Source organism: Mytilus edulis, chromosome 1 (assembly GCF_963676685.1).
Source record: "Mytilus edulis chromosome 1, xbMytEdul2.2, whole genome shotgun sequence".
Taxonomy (NCBI): domain Eukaryota; kingdom Metazoa; phylum Mollusca; class Bivalvia; order Mytilida; family Mytilidae; genus Mytilus; species Mytilus edulis.
This window is the reverse complement of record NC_092344.1, coordinates 73,064,868-73,087,205: the sequence shown is the minus strand read 5'-3', so window position 1 is coordinate 73,087,205 and position 22,338 is coordinate 73,064,868. Positions and strand designations below refer to the sequence as shown.

General features: G+C 31.6%; 2 protein-coding genes across 4 annotated transcripts in view; both read left to right on the top strand.

The window, feature by feature from the left end:
* The window catches only part of LOC139489619 (multiple epidermal growth factor-like domains protein 10), a 297,206-nt gene that overhangs the window by 75,410 nt on the left and 199,458 nt on the right, over positions 1–22,338 (top strand). The gene's annotated exons all lie outside the window — the stretch shown is intronic.
* On the top strand, positions 379–19,705 carry LOC139520666 (multiple epidermal growth factor-like domains protein 10). The gene is made up of 5 exons (XM_071313524.1): positions 379–547; positions 3,046–3,240; positions 15,474–15,608; positions 18,273–18,410; positions 19,551–19,705. The coding sequence occupies exons 1-5, from the start codon at positions 379–381 to the stop codon at positions 19,694–19,696; spliced, it is 783 nt and encodes a 260-aa protein (XP_071169625.1). The 3' UTR covers positions 19,697–19,705.

Below are 22,338 nucleotides of genomic sequence, written 5' to 3'. Positions count from 1 at the left end.
ATATATATATAATACTGCTGGATATTGCAATATGTACTACTGAGTCAATGCCGGTGGAAGTTAAGTTCAGGAAAATGTAGTTATTCCAGACACTTTTGCGTTTGTTTAAGAGTGTGTTAAAATACCTCAAGACTGTCTATTTTTAGTAATATCTTATCAAGTAAGATAATAATTATTAACAATATACGTGTTGCGGTAGAACAAATCCATAACAAAGACCTTAAAAAGCAAAAACAAGAAACTCTTGTAAATGAAAAAAACAAGCATGCATCCATTAGAAGTCAATAATGATTTACATGCGATATCTACTTCGATCACCATGACATCAATATATATATAAAAAGATTCATGCTATATACATATTTTATTACAGATAATATGGCAACTGGAAGTTTATTCTCGCAATATCCAAATGGTAGTGCACCTGCGAATAAAGCAAATGATGGATATCAGATATCATGTTCAAGAACACAGGGACATAATGTAAAATTTCAGGTTGACCTAAAAAAAGAAAGCATTGTGACAGGAATTTATATAATATTAGGTGGTATGTTTTTTAACATTTTATCTTTTCTATGTCTTCACAAAGTAAGGAGACTTTTATCACACTATTTAGTAGTTTTGTCACCTACAATTGTTTCATTATAATATAATAGAAATAGAACATAGTTAATTCCATTTTTCCTTTATTACGTTATTAATGTCCATTTCTATGGGGAATATCTGTCATAAATATACAATTCTTAATTTGCGAAATGCAATTTCTTCATTCGTAACATGCAATTTCTTAATTTGTAAAATGTAATTTCTTAATTTGTAACATGTATTTTTCCATCCGTTACATGAATTTCTACATTTCTTGATTTGTGAAATATAATTTCTTAATGTGTAAACACAATTTGTTAATTTGTTAACGTATTTTCTTCATTCGTTACATGAATATCTACATTTCTTAAGTTGTGAAATGTAGTTAATCTCATAAACATGTTTAACCCCGCCGCAATTTAGCGCCTGTCCCAAGTCAGGAGCCTCTGGCTTTTGTTAGTCTTGTATGATTTTAAATTTTAGTTTCAAGTGTAGCAATACAAATATAGAATAAAATAGAACACGAGGTAGCTGTGAGCCATGTCAACTCGTACCTTCGCAAACTCGTACCCAATATCTACCAACTCGATACTTTAAACCTACTAGACGATTATATCTATTTTAGCTTATTTAATTATTGTTCTGACTTTGTCGCTTCAAAAATATACGGGTTGCCATTTTCCTTAACGAAGGTCTGTGGTTTTCTCCGGACCCTCCACCTTCCTCTACCAGTAAAAACTGGCCGCCACGAAATAGTCCAAAAGCGGCACTTAAAAGTGGCGTTAAACACTAACAAGCAATCAATCGATTTTAAAGTAACGAAAGACTTTAATATATAAACTAAATAGAACAATCTCCTTGAACACGTGTTCAACGCAAAGATCAGTGAAAAAAGCTTCAAAGGATATTTTATACAGTTATTTTGATACTATAACAGTTACGAACCATGATTAAAATAAAACAAAAAATCATTCATTTCGCCCTTATTTTCACAAAGGCAATAAGTAAAACTCAGTTGATTGTGGTGTTCAAAGTGCAGTACTGATTCTTGGAATCTATATCTATTTTTCATTAAAACAACCCAATTCTAATCTATTTTTGTATGTTCGAGCCTTTTTTCCACTTATCAGGTGACACTCAAGCGAAATTTTAAAAGAGGGTTCAACACTTTCAAGTCAAATAAAAAGGGTTGTCCCAACCATATGTTCGCATACTAAAGTATTAGAAGTCAAACAAAAAAGGGGGATCAACCCCCGGAACACCCCACCCCTTCAAGGCCGCCACTTACTTATGTTTACTGATTAGATAATATCATATTATGTTTTGATACTCTTTTAAATAAGAGTTTGTGCATTAAAAAAATGATTTTTACCTATTACTTGTATAGCGTTTTTCACACCTAAAATAGATTGAGACAAATTATTTTTGGCAAACATAAGATAAACAAATAAGTCAATGTCATTTGATCTCTAATAATTGGCATTCATGACCCATCATCTTCTCTTTTCTGTAGCCAAAATTGTCAACTGACTCCATTGATTAAATTTTTAACCCAATTTATGAACTTTTGCAAAAACTACGATAGATAGAGAGCAGCAATAAAAGGCAAAATTGCTTGTCAAAACAAGATCTACAAATACGACGATAATATATATCACACTTAATATAAAATTATGAATAACAAAACAGTCGGATTGCAATAAAGGTGAAATAAATATCAAGATCACATATGTTAACCAGTTGAGAAATCTTTGCTCTTTGGACCTCTTCGTGTCGTTCTATTAAACTAATGTCTACAATTATGCTGGTTACTTAACCACTTACAGTCATATCTTAACAATCTGCACTCACTATGTTCCATATCTATACTCCGAACTTGTAGTTCCTAGATGTCCTATAGATATATGAAAAGACACAAAAAGCATTCGTAATAGTATATTAATAACAAAGCATTTTGCTTATATAAAAAGCATGAAATTCAATACATAAAGGGCTTGTAAAGATGAACTTCAAATCATAGATAAATCCAGTGCGTTCCATAATATATGTAAGGTCCTATAACTGAAATATCAAATAATTGTTGATTTCAATGGTCGCATATATCGCAATGAACTGAATAAAAAGATATCTCGATTTAACAATAATGTTTTTTCATAGATTATCCTGCACCATGCAATCGTTAATTAATAAAAAGCGTCAACCAATTTTACCCACTTAAAACTGTTTACATTTCCCGTACCATTTCATTATGCACCTATCCAAAACAGAACCTTCATTTGATTTTTTTTCATTTGGGTACCCCATTGCAACGTTTACCTTTGTCCTATCATTTTCGTGATACTCAATAATAAACACAGTTCGACAGCATGTATTATTGTGTCAATTATGATTTATATTCAAACTTCATTTTAATTTATACAAAAAAAAAATCTTTTCATAAGTTCGATTTTATTTATTTAGAATTGACTACAAAGAATGGTATTCATAGTGTTTATGCTTCAAATACAAGCATCTGGACAGATGGAATCGTGTTATATAACGAAAATGTTTTGCCTAAAGAAATCCATTTCAATGAAGTTTTCAGATATTTGACTTATTTACCTACACTCGAAGGTTTATCATTTGACCTTGAAGTATGCGAAATTGGGATTATTGGTGAGTATTTTTCTGATAGCATTTTGCAAAGCTTTTGAATATTGATAAACTAAAATAGAATTATTAATACATACTATGCATATGTGTGATCATTGTTATAAAAATTTGACACCTTAACAAAAACTTGAAAACAAGCATTGGTTTAACTTAAGTTCTAACAAAGGTTGAAAATCAATTCAATTGACAAAATAACCCCCATATGTACATTTTTACTTCTGTGACCATGGCAACAAGGTCCATAATTGCATATGAAAGGGGTTAACACTTTTTAACATTACATCGATTAATAAGCAAATCGTCTAACTTTTATATTATTATTATGATGAATTAAGACACTACTGCCATGAATGCCAAATTTTAATGTAACACAAAACTGATTACTTTTAAGTATCTATATGTAAATATTTATGTAAACAAAATATAATGCTGCAAAATTATTTGATAACAATGTATATCGACTTTGATAACTTGTCAACAGATGTGTTATAAATTATCTCCAAAAAAGGTGTGCTACTCTAATTGTTAAATTTGTGCTAGATAAGTTCTCCTTGGCCGTTCCATCTGTTGTAGGAACTTTGTTTTTCTTGTTTTTTCTCAATTAGTTAAGTACGAGTTCATGTTTTATTTTATTCAAATTTCACAAGCTCTTGTACATATCTTTGAGAAAAATAAAATTGAGAATGGAAATTAGTTATATGTCAAAGAAATTACACAACAACACAACCAAAGACCAGACAACAGCCGAAGTCCATCTATTAGTCTTCAACGCAGCACGAAAATCCCGAACTTGCCCCTAAATAAAATTGTGCATCAGGTCAGTAAAAATAGACGTCACACTTAACTCCAAAACATATAATATATTAGTATATATATTTCTGAAAGACATAGGTGTGTGCTTAACTTTCAGAATTGTAAGACTTTTGACGTCAAATTTTGTGTATTTTAATTTGATCAAAAAGACATAAACATTATGAACATGCCAACTTATAGGGGTGTCTGATATCTTTGTTAAAGATGGTTCTTCATATTAGTATGATTATATGCTTCTAGGTGTGTGGTTAAATTTAAATTTGACTTTTGAACAGCCAAAACCTTTTTGTTCTATCGATTTATTGTAATTATTATTCTCTGATATTTTCATGTTTTGCTTTGTAAAATTGTTTGCTTTACAAATTCAAGACTTGGCATGCAGTGAAGATGAAATTTATATTTTAAAAGGGATCTGTCAAATCTACAGTGATTGTGAAATCATTCTTATTCCATGGATACCAATTTGCCTGGATTACTTGGGTAAATCATGTAAATGGAAACCACGAACTAAAATGTTCAACATTGTGAATTGGCGCTATGATTAAATCAATTATCCACGAAAATGCAAGTTTTCCTCAATCCATTGGTTCCATAGGATATAAATGAATCAACATTTCAAGAACATTGAAAAGTTTTTAAAAATAATTGTCATTTGATCTACATTGCATTGTATGATATCATTAGGATTATTATTAAAAAAAACCAAAAATTTGGTGCATCAAATTGCAGTCGCATTAGAATTGAGGACCCAAGTATTAATAATATAGCGGTATCAGGCACCACCCTTGATCAAATCGATAAACTTGTTTGTCAATCTGACAATATAGTAAATTCTGACTATGTTGCTAATGTGATTTTATCATTAGGGATAAATGACATCAGTAAGTACAGAAGTGACACCGAGCAAATAACAGCAAACCTTACGACATGCATAGACTATTAGATACATTAAAAACCAAATACCCAAATGCACGCATTGGTATCTTAGTAGGGTGCCCAGTATCGAAAAAGACGTCTAGTTAACGAGTTTAAGTTAACGGAGAACATACGGCTAAATTTAGATGCAAACTGTTGAAAAATCATTATATTTTCTAATCATGAATGTCGTCGTATGCTGCCGTGGTCACGTTTTTCAAAATTACGTTGTTTCTTATGGTACCCAAAGATACTGTACAGTACAGGTCATCTTCAACACAAAAAATAAAAATATTCCTCTTTGTTTTATTTGTTCAAATTGTACTTATCATTTAGCTTAAATATCAAATTATTCATATAAGGAAAGCTAAAAAATATTTATATAATTTAAGTATAAGTATTTCATGATTTTAGTAGGTCTATTTTTATAGCTGAAATTAACAACATTTTCAACGAAAGCAATTTTATTACGTGTTACTTTCACGGGATTTTTACTCTGATTACATCAATAAGACATGGTTCATATGTGTGCCAAATATATTTCGTGTAATGTTAATCGGTGAAAAGAAAACAGCAATTAAAAACACAAATTTAGTGATAATTTTGTCTTGATTCAAACACGCCTTTTCTCGTGCCGTTAATCGATTTGTAGCTTACACTATTAGGTCATTAACTAGGACAATTGTCACTTGTCTAACTTCATTTCTTTTTTTTACTTGTTGTATGGCCAATTTGTTTGTTTTTGATAGTCCAGTTTGTTTGAAGATCGTTGTTTTGTAACTTGAAATATCATTTTGTTGGTTTTTATAACTTTAATTGTTTTCTTTTAATTGATAGTTTTGTTATAATTATAATATACAAAACAAATCCTTCGGTCACGTTTCAGACCCGGAATATGGCACACATTCACAGTCCTGTTAAACTATGCTAATCAAACCCTAAGCAAAGTAGGACTAAAATACAATGGGAGAAGTGTGTTATAACTTGTATGTCATGGTTCTTCTACTGAATTGCCTATTAATATGCGAGGAATTAACACTAAAGCTTTATCGAGGCTATGGGAGGACGGAAAGATCATGTATATTTTAGTATATTGCACGATGCTTCAGACCTAGACTATCTTCGTACTGATGATAACAAAATGTTGTACTGTCATTCTTGCTATAAATCTTACACTAGCAGACACAACTGCAGTTATTTTAAAGCTTAATCAAGTTCTTGTTCGTCTGTAAAGTGTTTCAGGGCATATATAGAAGGTCGTCAAATGCCTGACTGTATAAAATTTCTTTGGGTCAGTGAGAACCAGCAGGCCTTAATCAGATTTCTTGTTGAATTAATTGTTCGGCATCATGGTATATCAACAGTTACTATAATACATGAAGAAGTCATATTCTATTTAACACTTCCAAGGACCCTAAACCAGCTCAGACGGAGTATTCAGGTTTGAAGAATTATTTTGTACGCCCGATGAAGTAGATACTCGCATGATTGTACATGCTATACATGTAGACAAAGAGTTCGGTGTGAAAGGAATCAAGAGTAGGCTATTAGTAAAAAAGTCACAAGATACAGATGTTCTTATCTTATGGGTTCATAAGTACAAGTGAGAGGTTTAGCGCTATGAAACCAGGTTCAATCCACCATTTTCTACATTTGAAAATGTCTGTACCATGTCAGGAATATGACAGTTGTTGTCCATTCGTTTTTGATGAGTTTTGTCATTTGATTTTGCCATGTGATTAGGGACTGCCCGATTGAATTTTCCTCGGAGTTCAGTATTTTGTGATTTGCATGAGCTATGGTTTCAAACTGGCAATATAGCTTGCACACAAGATTTGCTCCGCTATTTACCTGTCCATGACACATGTAAAAGTATCGGGTTTGCCACCTGTAACATGGTACCAGTCGCACATGATGTTACATGATGCGATACAATGTAATCGGTCCTGTTTAGGATCGATAGGCGCACTGTTTATAAGTCTTAAAGGACAACCCAGATGATTTCACCGATTTGTCAAATCTTTCTTATTGTGACATCGATGAATCGATTAATGCAGCTCGAGATCTTGTTGTTAGGTTGGATGATCTCAAGTCAAAACTAAAAATAGATCATTGTGCTTAAACAAATTGAGCGTTTAATTGGCTACAATTTAAAATTTCTCCCTTGTCAAATTTCCTACTTGTGAATCTACTTTTAAACAATATGAAATAAGCGCTTCACTCCAGACGTAAAGATATCTTCCAAAATAGCAAAACTAACCTAGCATTCTCCTCTTCAGTTCGAATGGGAAAAGAAAAATGACTTGTCTATCTCGAAGGTCAGATGTCATCCGAATTTCTGCAAGACTAGTTTGTACTTGTGAGGGGGAATCTGTGTTTTTAAAGGGTTGCATTTGCTTCGACAAAATCTATCCTGTACAGATGTATGCCCATGTCAGGCAAATGACATATGTCAAAATGTAAATACTCATCTGGTTGCAGTAAGTAACATTGATGACGACGAAGATGACGATGCATAAGATTTCATTTTCTGTATGTACCTTATAAATCATTGTTAGTTATCGAATGAAAATTAAGAAGTCCATAATATTTACTAAACAATAAATAAAACATATAGTCAATTTTGATATCGTTGGAAATATAGTAATAATCTTTCTAATGGGGATTCCTAAAGATATGTAAATTAAAAAAAAACTAAAAAAAAACCCTGCCATATGTTCTCTGACCTTGGCATGGTTGATGGGCTAAAACTACAGGAGACCATAGAACGTAGTAGGAAATACTAGCCTCGATCATAATTTTCTATTTGCATTTGATCTTTTTTGTGTGTGTGTTTTAGCAATACTGTTGTCTGCTTGTTTTCATTTTATAAGTTTTTAATGTTCCTTTGGTTTCTTACGCCTTTTTTGTTTGCATTTGTTTGTAAAAACATCGGTGCTGTACATAACCCTCTCCCTTATTACATTTTTGGAATACTTATAAACATTATAGCCAATTGTTGCTCATTTAGTATACGTAAGAAGGGGTGTTTTACCTGTTCTAATAGACATTTTTTTCATAACTTTTGCCCCCCTCCCCTCTTTTTCTCTGTTTGCAGTAATTTTTACTTCTTCAAAGCAAAGTTATACACAGAGCTTTAAATTCAATCAAGTTCGATGTTAATTTCGGAACAAATCATTTATATATACTATTTCGCACCCAATAAAAAATTTTGATATTTACCTTGAAATTGACGAACACCTTACTATCAAAAGACGTGAAAAACACATTTTGTTTTCAACAAGAGATTAAAGTTAAGATCTAAAAAACGTCTTTAGATATTACTTGTAACGAATTGAATACAAAAATAACAAATTTAGAAATTGAAATAGGTCAAGGTCACTGTTATTTAACAGCTGTTTGAAAATTTCAAATTTGCACCCTACATGCAAAAAAGTCAATCTAAAGTCATTTTTGGGGATAAAAATATAAAATAAGTTCTAAATGTAGACACAAAAGATATTTTTCTATAAATTAATTGTTTTTATTTTGCTCCAAACGCATAGATCTAGGAGAATCAAGCTATCTAAATGTGACTGTGCATTTTCCTTGAATTTTTGCTCTGACCTTTGACCCTGATTTAAAAAAATCGTGACCACGGTAGACATCGACGACAACGCTATTTCGATGAGGATTGTTCCACTCTTTCCAATGATATAAAATATAGCCGTATGTTATTCCGTTAAGGCAAATCGATAATATTTGTTGATTGGGCACCCTACTATCTGTAGCATTCTACCCAGACGAGGTAAGGGCAGCTCTATACAAGCATTAAATACAGCAGCGAGGTCTGTCAATAGCTTTACACAAAAACTTTGTGTAAAAAGTCAAGTGCTAAAATATATTGATCTATGGGACGAATTTGCTCCAAACAAAACACCGTTCCGTGCACTGTTTGACTTGAATGACCCAAGTGGGGTTCATATCAGCAAATCCGGTATAGAATTGATGGAAAATATTTTTGAGGACTTTATAAATTCAAAGTGTGAAGGTGAATATGAAACTCCGAGTAAAAAACGTAATCGAAGTTCAAGTTCCACTCCAGGCTCAAGCGAGAAGCAAGTTACCAAGATGCCAAAATCATGTTAACTAACTATTCACAATATATATAGTACATGATTTTTTTTTTATTGTTATAATTGCTATAATGCATCTGTATAATTCACGTTTGTCAACAATTTTCAAATCAATGCTATTTTTAAACAGTTTGTAAAATTCCTATGTTTATCTTTACACGTGGGCTATGTCATGTACTACGACCCTATAATGTAAAATTGATTAATATTTCAATGAATTGTTGTAACTTGTGTTTGTTCACTAACGTTACTTACACGATGAAACTGCAAATGTGTTGTCAAAAACATGAAAAAGTAAAGTATACAACATGTTTACTTTCAGTTTTGATCGAAGAAAACAAAATTTCCATGATTATTTTTAGTAACCCATGTGGGTTTCGGCCTAGTTCACAAGTTGGAAAAATGAATAAAGTGGTTTACTTAATTATAGTTGAAATAACGGTTACGGGTGTATGCTCACCCCAGTCAACTGTGACGGTGTCATATCTAAGAAAAGAATATTACGATTGTAAATTTGTTGAGACTTTCTATTCATATATTTGTGTATAAATATTTTTTTTTATGTATATATTATATAGCACGTAAAACGAATGAACAAAAGAAAGCATCATTTCACTATATAACTTTGTATTATGTCTATATCTATTGTTAGTTGAAATGTCAATGGTATGGTAGACAATAAAAAACGAAATGCCGTTTTTTATTGGTGTAAAAAGAAAAACATTGATGTTATATGCTTACAAGAAACACATAGCTCTAGCGATGTCGAAACGAAATGGAAAAATGAATGGAAGGGGGAGAGTTTTTGGAATCATGGATCATGTAATTCAAAAGGGGTAGCTATTCTTTTTTCTGAAAAATTTAAATTTGAAATTACTGAAACCGGACGGGATAGTATTGGTAGAACAATTTCGGTGCATGTTAAAACCCCAGGTAATAACGGGATTTTTATTTACAATATTTATGCTCCTAATCTGGCGGGTGACAGAAAATCATTTTTTGAAAAAGACATACTTATTGATAACACTACAAACTCCTCAGAGTCTGAATTGACCAGTTTTTGTGCTCGACCAGTAAAATCGAGCACACATTTTACTCGACTAGTCTCGACATTGTCTCGACTGTACTTAACTGTACTTAAGTGTATATGACTAGGTCTCGACTTTACTTAATTAGTCTGATTCAGTACTTGATGATCTTTGTGTAGTCTGAAATGGTCTTGACCAAGGCTCGACCTGTCTCAACCTGTCTCGACCAGTCTCGACCAGTCTCGACTAGTCTCGACTAGTCTCGACTCAGTCTTTTGAAAAAGTTAAAAAAAAAATTAAAGTGTACTATCTCTATTTTGTTCGAACTGCAAATTCTAGCTTTTTTGACCTAGATTAATTTAATTCTTAAATTTGTCAGCATTACAACAAAAAACAAAATGACCTGGAATTTAGTAAGCTAAGAATACATTTAAGAAAGCTGCATAGTTTGATGAAAATCCAAGTTGATTTGAAAAAGTTATTAAAAAAATTAAAGTGTACTATCTCTATTTTGTCCGAATTGCAAATCCTAGCTTTTTATACCAAAATTACTTTAATTCTTAAATTTTACAGCAATACAACAAAAAACTAAATGAAATGGGATTCAGTAAGCTTGATATATATCTAAGATATCTGCATAGTTTGATGAAAATCCAAGTTGATTTGAAAAAGTTATAAAAAAAATTAAAGATGCCTATCTGAATTTTTATATTATAATTTTTTTTTTACATATTGTAAAATTAAATTCTTTCATTTCACAGCAATAAATCAAACTACCTAATAAGCTTGAATTTTTTAAGATCAATATTTAATTTAGTTAGATGGGCTGATTTACACCAGTCAAAACTAAATTTGAAGGTCAAGACTAGTCGAGACAGGTCGAGACTGGTTGAGACTGAGTCGAGACTAGTCGAGACAGGTCGAGACTAGTCAAGACAGGTCGAGACAGGTCGAGCCTTGGTCAAGACCATTTCAGACTACACAAAGATCATCAAGTACTGAATCAGACTAATTAAGTAAAGTCGAGACCTAGTCGAGTACACTTAAGTACAGTTAAGTACAGTCGAGACAATGTCGAGACTAGTCGAGTAAAATGTGTGCTCGATTTTACTGGTCGAGCACAAAAACTGGTCAATTCAGACTCTGAGGAGTTTGTAGTGTAACAATAATAGAAATATCGTTCTTGGAGATTTTAATTGTGCTCTTATTAAAAATTTAGATCGAAAACCAGTGCCGTTACGAGACGACATAGGATCACATGAATTAAAAACTTTTGTTGAACATAATGAGTCAATAGACGTGTGGAGAAAGCGATACCCTAAAGAAAAACAATATACTTTTTGCCGGGGTAATTCAAGGTCACGAATTGATTATATATTTATAAGTAGTGAGCTTCAAAATAAATCACAACAGGTAAAATTAGTTTATTTTCCGTTCAGTGACCATGACGGTGTGTTCATGAAATTAAAAACGAATGAACCAGAACGCGGTCCCGGAACGTGGAAAATGAACTCATCAGTTATTCAATCGGATTTATTTAGAAATACGTTCGAAAGCTTTTGGGGGAACTGGAAATTAAAAAAAAATCATTTCGAAAATAATCTAGAATGGTGGGAGGAAACTAAGATAAAGATAAAAAGTATAACTATAGAAGTTGCAAAGCAATTAAACATAACAGAAAAACAAATAAGGGAGTGGGAAAAAAGGTTAGATAATATTACGAGAACCCATCCTATCAATAATGAAAACGAATTAAATAATTTGAAAGTAAAAATTAAAGATTATTATGCCCAAAAAGCCGTGGCAGTCAGAATTAGGTCTAAGGTTAACTGGTATGAGAAAGGCGAAAAATCAACAGGGTACTTCTTTAAACTCGAAAAAAAGAGGGATGCTGAAAAATTATGGACTAGAAAAAAAAGGTTCAGACGGAAGGTATAAGGACGATATAGAATCTATTTTAGAAGAACAAGTGTCTTTTTACAAACAATTATTTACATCCGAGGGTTGGGAATGGGATGCTGCATAAAATCTATTACAAAATATAGATCATAAACTAAGTGAGGAAAATAAAAAAATATGTGAAATGGAAATATCTTTAGATGAAATAAGTAAGGCCGTTAAAAATTTTGAAACTTGATAAATCTCCTGGGAAAGACGGAATTGTGAATGAATTTTACAAAACGTATTGGTATTTGATAAGTGAAGACTTCGGGGCGGTTATTAAGGAAATTTTTGACAACAATTTGCTCTGTGAATCTCAATACAGAGGTATGATAACGCTTATGTTTAAGTCTGGGGAGAGAGAAGACATAAAAAATTGGCGTCCTATAACGCTCTTGAACACGGATTATAAAATTATTTCCAAAGTACTCGCGGAAAGGTTAAAAAATGTATTACCGCAAATAATTGATTTCGATCAAAAAGGGTTTGTCAAAGGGCGCAACATTTTTCAAGGCAATAGATTATTACAAGATGTTATAGATTTTTGTGAATTAGAAGATGAGGAGGGTGCGATATTATTTTTAGATCAACAAAAAGCATTTGATAGGGCGGAATAGGAATGGATCGATTTTTGCTTATTAAAATTTGGGTTTGGGGAAAAATTCAGGAGTTGGGTAAAAATGCTTTTCATTAACGCTAAGACGTGCATTCATACGAATGGGTTTACTTCTAGATTCGTAGGCATAACCCGTTCAATTCGTCAAGGATGCCCAATAGCCCCGATGTTATATATCCTGCAAGCAGAACCACTTGCAGCATCAATTAGAAACAATCCTAATAAAAAGGAATAAAACTTCCTACTAGAACTGGGGACTTTATTGAAACAAAGCTAAATAAGTTTGCTGACGATACTCAACTCTTTAATAAAAGCGAGGAGTCTATCGAAGAAACATTTAAAACTTTAAAACTGTACGAAAATGCTTCGGGGGCTAAAATGCATATGGATAAGACTGTTGGCATGTATTTAGGCAAGTGGCGAAATAAAAAACCAAAATTTAACAAAATTAAATGGTCTAAGCGTCCTGTGAAAGCATTATGGGTACTACATGGATACGGGGTGGACTTAGATCAAATTTGGTTAGAAAAAATAAATAAAAAAGCTGTATGGAAGTTTGGAAATCAAGAGATCTCACATTTACGGGAAAAGTCTTAATTATTAAATCCTTTGTACTGTCCGTCATTGGATACGAAATTGAAATGAGAGGTATCCCGGATATATACGAAAAACAAATAAATAATATTATATGGTCCTTTATATGGGATGGGAAAACAAACCAAGTCGCTAGAACAGTGTGCTGTTTACCGAAAGAAAAAGGGGGGATAGGAATGATAAACTTAAGGGACTTTATTAAATCAAAACAAGTGAAAAGTATGTACAGTATTGTCAACTCAAAAACACAAAAATGGAATGCAATACGAAAATACTGGTTAACGTCACTAGACGAAAAATATGATACAGACTTTTTATATGTTCTTGTTCGGACACTACATGTTTTAAGCAAATACAAATGTCCAAATATTATAAAGAACTTTTAATTTCCTGGACTGACTTACAGAAAATCCAAAAATCGGTCACGAAACAGGACCTTTTAGAAGAAAATATTTTCGGCAATTGTAAATTGAAGTTCAAGGGACATGCATTATATTATGCAAATTTTGCCTCCAGTTGAATAAAAAAAATTAAAGATATATGGGACTTAAACAATAAATCCTTTAAAACATCCCTTGATATTTTTAACAGTCTTAAAGATAAAAGGAATTGGATTGCACAATATAGCCGCATTTAAACTTCGTTAACACCTCAACAAATTGACGTTTTAAAAACAGACTCTAGTATACCTAGTCATTCTGATGGACCTATAAAAATAATAAATGCTTGTCAATTTATAAAAAATGGAGTTGTCGTTGATGCCAAAAGATTATGCCTAAAAGATATTAGATACTTTTATGAGAATAAAACAGCTCCAAATAGTCAGTTGAAGTGGAATTTACATTTTGGGAATGAACTACCATGGGATTACATTTGGGAAACTTTGAATAAGAATTTAGCTAACAGGAAAATTAAACAATTTCAATGGAAGTTACTACATAATATAATTTACACTGAAGAAAAGTTACAAAAAATGAATCGCTCAAACGGGAAGTGTCACTTTTGCAATGAAAAAGAATCACTATTTCATCTTTTTATTTATTGTAAACTGGTGGAAGACGTTTGGCGGCAAATTTTTGGGAAAATAAGGGAATTTTGTTCAAAATTAAATATCCAAAAATTACAAAAATCGGAAACAAGTATAATTTTTGGGGTCATTAATGCAGATGCATCTTATACCCATATTTTAGATACGGTGCTTTTAATCACGAAATGGGTTATCTGGAAAACTAGAAATATCGCAAAATATCAAAAGAAAGGGATAAGTAAATTGGTGATTTTAAATATGATAAAACATGAAATGCAATTTCTGCTCAAATATTTTAAACCGAATACGAAAATCGAAGCCTTTTCTACTATGTGTGACATTTTTTGTATATAAATATATATGTTGCATGGTCAGGTCAGTTCAATGACCTCTTTGATACTGATTGAATAATAATATGTACACTGCTCGCAACTCCCTACATGTAATTTCTGTTGTGTATATATTCATGAATATCATCTAATTGTAACAAGACATGTTGTATCAACAGGTTCATATTATAAACAAATATTTACTCACCATATCTTTGATATTAATCCTTATTGGGAATCAAAATCATTAATCCATTTTTTTTTATGAATGAACTACACATCCCTTTAACAAATCGCACGTGGTAAATGATCACTCGACCAGAAATTTAATGTAATCGAAATTAACATAACAAAAGACTTGATGTACGATAAAATTGAAACTGGTTAATAAATACAGGTAGCCTTTGTGAGAAATAAATGAAGATAAAAAACAAACTTTATTCAAATAATTATATATGGTGAGATGTTTAGATATATAGATCGATATTGATTGTTTTATGGGATTGTTAATTACTGCATTTAAGGCTGTCGACATTTTCAAATAACCGATCACTAAATAGAAATGAAAACTCTAGTTTAAGTAGACTAAAATGATAAGAAACTTGATAAGAAAAAAACTGATCAAATCGTAGCAATCACGGGAACAGACAAACTGAACTGACATAAAATATAAATGTTAAAATAACCTGTTCAGTTATCTTTCACAACCGCATTTAAATCTACGACGATTCCAAAAACAAAGAACGCAATGGCGATATTATCAAAATGTTGGACTTTATTGGGTCTAGTGGCTAAGAATTTAAGAAAAAACATTGTATAAAAAAATATTTTCCTTCTTTTAACTTTTTAATATTTTAGGTTGTCCACCTTCACAGTATGGTCCGGTTTGTGATCAAAAGTGCCCAGAAAATTGCCACGGTCCATGTGACCTTGAAACTGGGCTTTGCATATTTGGTTGTTTACACGGATGGACTGGTGATGAGTGTAAAAACGGTAAACAATTTGAATAGTATACTGTATTTCCCATTCTATTGTCTTTAGATGGACAAAAGCTTTCTATCGTCAAAATTAAACAAGTTACATAAATAAACTTTAAATATATTTTATACCAATACGGAACCAGTTTGACAGAGTAAATTCAAGAGAAGTAAAGACCTCCACAAAAGAAAAGAAAGGTATATAGATTGAACAAAATCATTACACGAAAAGCTGAAGATTTTGTTTCACTATAATAATACTGATGGCTTGAACTTGAAATCGCTTTGTGATGTAATCACGCGACATGCATTATAGATTATTTCTCATAAGCACAATTAGTGACAACAAAACGCTTTCTTCGTTATTTAATTTAAAATGCACATCAAATTAAAAGCACATCACAACCACAGAAAATTAACACAAAGTTAAACGCTAAAAAGAGGAATGAATCAATGTGGTAATGAATGCAATACCATTAAGGTATCTTATCTACTGCATCAGATGCACATGACAATAATAAATGTCACAATAGATAATTGAAAATCAATAGCTCACAACAACACTTGGTAGAGATAATATAATTAAAAAGGGAACAAATGAAAAGAAAAGACAACATTCAACACATATTCAGAAATACAATGTATGCATGATGGAGATGTATTCGTATATGCTAGACATGGTATAACCCTTAAGAGAATTAAAAAAAAATTACAGCGAAAATTACAGTTGGTAAACCCATTCACATGAAAGATGACAAGAATTGTAAAAAGGTAATTTTTCAATGTTTACATTGCAAACAAAAAATGCATTATTTGACACCTTATATATACTACAGCTATTCCCCGTGCTATAATACGTATATGGGATACAAAGGGAAATTGTATTTGGCTAATGTCCTTATAATTACCTTTTATGAGTCAATTGTATTTCTATCATAAAGTGTTTTTACAGTAAGAAATCACTTTAATGCGAGATAAAATGTTGGCATGGCGTTTTTTCAACGGGCTTTTCAATATTACTGTCGTCTAATCATTCAGATAACCCGATATAAGATAATGTGGCAAAATGATTCCAATCTATGTAAATGTAAACTTAATAAGACATTTGGTTTTTCGAAACCGGCATCGATTACTCAACATCAACCACTTGTAATGACACAAACTACTTACAGAAATTTACAAATTTTGAAAAACAAATCATTTACCTAGATCTAGCATTTTGTAGGTTCGCACATTTTTTCTCTTTGACTATTATTCATCATTTGTTACAATATATTATTCACAAAAACTTCCCAATTAAGGGATCGAACAACAGAGCAGTTTTATCTCTGATAATAAATTCATTTCAAATAGATAGACGACGATGTGGTATGGATGCTAATGAGACAACTCTCCATTCAATTCACAATTTGTAAAAATAAAACTTTTTACGTGAAAGTACAGTCTTCAACACAGAGCATTGGTTCACACCGAACAGAAAGGTATAAAGGGCCCCAAAATCGGACCAGTGCAAATCCAAACAAATTGGAATATTTTAAGCATGCTTATAAGAGTTTGAATAATTAAAAATAGATGGAAACATCATGTATGTTATTTATAATTCCTGAAAGCAACGAACTTGATCGTTATTTGTTATTTCATATAATATTTGGATGGTAGAATATGTTACACTTGTGTCCTGTATTTTGCTAATACATCGTTTGGAGTAAAATCTCGTCTGAAGATGTTACATTGGTTACCTAATGATGCATTAAACCATCGATTTATACAGACCCAAATAATTATTGGGGAAGTGAAGATGTAGCTATAAAACAGGCTTATTCAACATAAGAAAATATCTGTAAAAAGTCAGTAATATGGCAGTTGTTATACATTAGTTTAATGTGATTGAGTGACTTTCCGTTTTGAATTTTCCTCAGAGTTCAGTATGATTTACTTTATACTTGTATTCATATACCTTTGCATTACAAATAGACACAAATTTGTATGGCGAAAACAATGCTTAAGAGAGTGAATATGAGTGGTTGTGTATCATGTATAATTCGTTTCTGTTTCTAAGTAGCATACCTTTATTTCAAGCAACAGTCAAAGTTCCTATCCTTTCGTCGAGTAAATTTATTGCAGAACTTAGTTTTCTGATTAATTATGTATCTGTTCTCGTCTTTAATCAGTTTTACTAAAAAGGATGACAACTTTCCAAACTCGTTTTGAAAGATAAACTCATTTTTATCAACTCATTTATTATTGGCTTTGCACTATATCGTGTTTTTGGTTAAATGAAGCTCAACAGAAGCGCGTAAGATACCAGAGGGACATTTAAACCCATAAATCGAAAATTATCTGACAACGCCATTGCTAAAAAAGAAAAAGAAAAATAGACAAACAATAGTACGCAAAACACAACATAGATAAATAAAACCTAAGCAGCACGGATCCCACAAAAAAACTTAGGGTTATTTTAATTTAACAAATTAACATAAACTAAAGTAATTTGTTGAATTTTGTTTCAAAATTTGAGTCATTCTACAAAATGACACTCTGTCATTTGATTTAATGCCTGTCAGGGTTATTCATTTTAAAATATTTTTAAAGTAGCCTAAAATATCAGTCATATTACAAAATGCTTGTGGCATATCCATGTTTGTTTGTTCGACGTTTTCATTGTAGCTTTATTTTACAGCATGCAAATCGGGTAAATACGGTAGAGACTGTCAACAGGCATGTTCAACAAACTGTTTAAGTCCAACATGTAATCACGTGACTGGAGAATGCATTTGTGGATGTATTGACGGATGGCAAGGATTCAATTGTTCACAAAGTTTGTGTCATTTCCAAGCATTATTGTTTTCATTATGATTGAACACCAAAAACAATATTTAAATCTGATTTACTTTTTTTTCAACCCAGAAGGGACATTTAATTGTACAGAAATTGATGAAACTCAATTATCTGATAACATCAATTCAGTTATTATTTTGATGTTAACCTTCCTGTTCTTTAATAAAAAAAAATAAAAAAAATTTAATCTTATTGATGTGAAAATTCGTTGACCGAAGCTCATTTTGAATGAACATTATAGTATATTTGATTCATAATTTAACTTCTTTATAAAGTTTTAAACAGTTTAGTTATTGCATTTTTTTATTTGCCTTACATAAACTATTGTCAAAGTATATCATGTATATGATAAAGCGATTAATACATGGCCTTTTTCATATCAGCCTGGGTATCATCCTTCGATCAATATCAGCACCTCGACTCCGTCTCGGGCTGATATTGGGTGTCTCGGGATAATATCAAGGCTGATATGGAAAAGGCCATGTGTTAATCTCTATGTATCACCCTCTGAAAAAAAGAAGCGAAAGATACCAGAGGGACATGTTAACCAATAAGTTAAAAATTAACTGACAACACCATGGCTTATACGGAAAAAGATAAACAGACAAACAGACAAACAATAGTACACAAAGCACAACGAAAGAAAAGACTTAGCAACATGAAACCAACCAACGATATAAGGTGATTCGAAAGGGTAAGCAGATCCTGCTCCACGGTTTGGCACATGCACCGTATAGTTGCTTATAAAGGCTTCGACATACAAAACGAAATGTATCTTACGACAAGCACTGACCTCTAGACACCTGAGTTGGAAGTGACACCTTAATAAAGAATATGGTAAGGTGAAAACAGCGATCTTTTTTTGACAAACTAGTTCAAAGAAAAATAACGACCAACACATTATCCAAAAAAGAAATGGAGCAATAATCTAAATTTGACATCTCTACATGGTAAGGTTTAACGATGATATGGCACACATAAAACTCGTGTATGAGATTTATCAAAGTGGATAACCTTATCTAGAAGTCTCAAAAATAGCAGGACCGTTTCAATGAGTTTATGTTTCTAAAGCAAATCCGTTATTTCATTAATATACGATAATGCATTTGTTGTATTGTAGCTTGTGACGATTGGTATTTCGGTGACAATTGTGAATGGAAGTGTTACTGCTTGACTGGCCCGTGTAATCTGTTAACAGGAAAGTGTCCACCTGGGGGTTGTCAAAAGGGCTGGCACGGCGTAGCATGCGAAGGTAGGAAGAAGTAGGAGAGACTAACAGGTTTAACTCCGTTTCGCCTAACGATTAGCATTATCATAATTCAAACGGTGTGTAGAAAATTACAGGATCTGCATGTTCTCTGATTAAAAAATTATTTCTGATTGTGTAATGTCGGGGTACATGCATAACAAGAGAAACTGTAATGCACATGTATGTGAAGTTAGTGGTCGGTTGGTTATTCGATATTCAATTTTCAACTGGCTACTAGCATTCAGTTCGATATTCAAATGTCTTAGTTGAAAATAATGAAAATTTAAATAGTCGATAACATTAAAAGCACGGTAGGAAAACGTGTGTAGGGAATCATGTTATGACCCCTTTAATTTGTCATATATTCAAACATAAACCTTTATATGCATCGTACATTTGTCTTTATGAAATATAGATTTGTTTCGATTAAATGCAAACAAAGATGTTTTTTATACATACTATTTCTAGAAGCAAAAAAACAAACAATCACTCAAGTATCATATACAACTATATATAGGACACTTATTGATAGGCCCCTTTAAATGATATTGTCACTTTCAGCTATAAATCGTCAAAATATACATTAAAGGGCAAATGAAGTTGTCTCCCCATCCCTGAACTCTAAATATTCAAAGTATTATTCATATAGCTGCTAGTAAATAAAAAAAAAATGGGCAACAAAAGAAAACACATATTCTGACATCGGATTCGGACTACTTTTAAAGGGCATACGATACAGTTACAGGGGAGGTAATGACGTTGCTAATTTTATTTTCGCGACGTCAAACTGTGACATAACAGATGCATTTGTCGACTGATTTTTACCATTCAAACTGATTTTAATTTGAAAACGAGTGCATGGACCCCTATTTTTTTAAAACTACATTTTGTTTCATTTTGCAGGGAGATTATGTGGACCAAATTTTATAAAACTGTAAATAGTGCAATTTTTTTAATTTTGATAAATATACAGTAAAAAATGACGTTTATTTCTCAATTCATTACCATTTGATAAATATGACTTATTTTTGAATAAAAAATGCATAAATGTTTATGATACTTATAAAATACAGAAATTACAAATTATTTAACAAAAACCAATTGTGTTTATCTTTTAAAACAAAACAGTTATGGCTTTCTTTCGAAAGAAACATTCGGCCACAAATCCGAATTTTTAGCAAATATACAAAATTTCGACCTCATTAACTCAAAAAGTAGCACATGAAGGTATATTTTTTACTACATATTTGATTTAATCAGGCAAAAAAATAGCCTAATATGGAAATTTTCATCAAACTGTAAATACGGGATCAAAACTGTATCGTATGCTCGTAAGTGTATTTGATTGTACGTATTGATGTGTGTTCTACATTTACTACAGATATAGGAGGAGAGTTGAGATATCAAAAAACACATCTAACCTGTTACAAGTCAGGAGTCTCTGACCTTTGTTAGTCCTGTATGTTTTTGGGTTTTTTCTGATTCATTTTTTTATTTTATATATTGTGACGTCCATTTTCACTGAACTAGTACACATTGTGTTTGGGGACCTCTGGGTGCGGGACTTCCACTGTGTTGAAGATCCATTAATGGTCTTCGACTGTTTTCTGTTCTTTGATAGTTGCTGTTGTCTCTTTGACGCATTCCACGTTGCCATTCTTAACTCTATTCTGTGTTTACGGAGGATTCAAAGTCCAAGTTTGATAGTTAAAATACCTTTTGTGTCTATTGTATCTTTAAATTAACTTACTATCTGCATTATATAAAAAATGACAATATTTGTTTGGCTTCCCATAGTAATTTTGAATTAAATATTCAAATGTTAATAGAGTGACTTTTTGTTATTGTTTCTAAAAATATCCTGCATAAAAGTACATCTTTGATTGTATTTTATTGACAAAACTCTATTTAACATAAAGAAAAATGTGCAATTTACGCAAAGGTTTATATTTAAGGCTTAGGACAACGAGAATTTAAGACAGCTGGAAACAGAAATAACATAATTTTTTACATATCTTTGTATTACTGTTAATCATGACTATAGTGCTTCTAATGTTATCGAATATTTTAACATTTTGATTATTTTCAACTAAGAAATTGTCATATCGAACCAACTGCTAGCACCCAGTTTAATATTGTATATCGAAAAATGAACAATAAACCGACTGCTAATTTCACATTCATTTAATGCACTCGTTTTCGTTATCTTTGTTTACATTTGATTCCAGCAGTTTTTTTCAGTTTGGTGGTTTTTTTTTCTTGTATTTTGTTTTGGTCTTCATTGTTATATCCTTAATTTAATTAAGACATAGATCATAGATGGATCAAATAATGCTTCAGATTAAAGAAATATTAAGGGAAAACCAGATTGGTTGGATTGTTTTGATATAGAAAATTAATGAGGTCGAAGTTTATATTCCTATATAAAGATGGTATATCTCATCAACCAATGGCCAGAAGTGTTGAATTTACCTACCAACTATATAACAATTAAGTTCTTCGGATTTGGAAAATGCCAATTTCTGAAATATTTTAATAATAATTCTGTTCGAATAATATTAATAAGAAAATGTTACGACTCTAACACTGACCTAGAGCAATTACAATAAATAAGGATGTGATTTGTTCGGATATTTTCCTGAAAGACTATTAGACAAAC

Excerpts from the sequence above, each read along its gene's own strand:
- LOC139520666 (XM_071313524.1), top strand. The coding sequence starts at position 379 with ATGGCAACTGGAAGTTTATTCTCGCAATATCCAAATGGTAGTGCACCT. Across the intron at positions 3,241-15,473 it reads ATGCGAAATTGGGATTATTG|GTTGTCCACCTTCACAGTAT; the intron begins GTGAGTATTTTT and ends TTAATATTTTAG. Across the intron at positions 15,609-18,272 it reads TGGTGATGAGTGTAAAAACG|CATGCAAATCGGGTAAATAC; the intron begins GTAAACAATTTG and ends TTTATTTTACAG.